General features: G+C 46.0%; 1 protein-coding gene across 1 annotated transcript in view; it reads left to right on the top strand.

Annotated features, from left to right (window-relative positions):
- Positions 1–417: 417 nt before the first annotated feature.
- The window catches only part of LOC105447812 (plasma kallikrein-like), a 4,395-nt gene continuing 4,053 nt past the window's right edge, over positions 418–759 (top strand). Inside the window, exon 1 of the mRNA XM_011686018.1 lies at positions 418–575. Coding sequence (XP_011684320.1) covers positions 418–575 — 158 coding nt within the window. The remainder of the gene's footprint in view (positions 576–759) is intronic.

The raw sequence follows: 759 nt of genomic DNA, 5'->3' as shown, positions 1-759 counted from the left end.
TTTTCCTCTTCCTCTTCCTCATTCTCTTTCTCCGAAATAGTGGTTGTTAAAGTTGTCGCACATATTAAACAAAAAATTGAAAAATCTTCTTGCCCTTTGGCGTTGTCCGCTTCTCCTGCCTCTCGGTCTCCATCCTACGAAACAAATATTATATTATAATATTAAGTACTTAAAACTCGTATATGCAATAAGAATTTAAAAAAAGCTACAAAAACTTTATACATAAAAGTATTATATATTATGTAACTTACGTTGAGAAGCATCGATGTTGGCGGCATGCGGAGCAGCAGCGGTTGAATCGCGCGGAAAAGCAGCGGCGGCGGCGATGGTATTGGCGGAGGCGGTGCGTGCGGCGGCGGCAGCATGCGGAGGAGTAGCGGCGGTAGCGGTACGCGAAGGAGCGGCGGCGGCGGCGGCATGCGGAGGAGTAGCGGTGGTAGCTGTACGCGAAGGAGCGTCGGCGGCGGCGGCGGCATGCGGAGGAGCAGCGGCAGTAGCGGTCCGCGAAAGAGCGGCGGCGGCGGCAGTGGCATGATGCGGAGGAGCAGCGGTGGAAACGACCTCCGTAAAATTTTGTAGCCGTCTTGCAGGGCAGTGGGGAAGAGACTTGAACAAGTCTATATTTCCATCCAAATATAAATCCATATTCTCTAAGTCTATGTCTAGCATCTGAAATTGAAAAAATGTACATATGTATAATAATATATTAAATAGAATTTAAATTTAAGAAATATATGTAAATATTACAAATACTTACTT

The sequence above is a fragment of the Wasmannia auropunctata genome, unplaced genomic scaffold (genome assembly GCF_000956235.1).
Source record: "Wasmannia auropunctata unplaced genomic scaffold, wasmannia.A_1.0 LD336092.1, whole genome shotgun sequence".
NCBI lineage: Eukaryota > Metazoa > Arthropoda > Insecta > Hymenoptera > Formicidae > Wasmannia > Wasmannia auropunctata.
The sequence above is the reverse complement of the archived record's forward strand: the minus strand, read 5'-3'. Positions and strand labels throughout refer to the sequence as shown.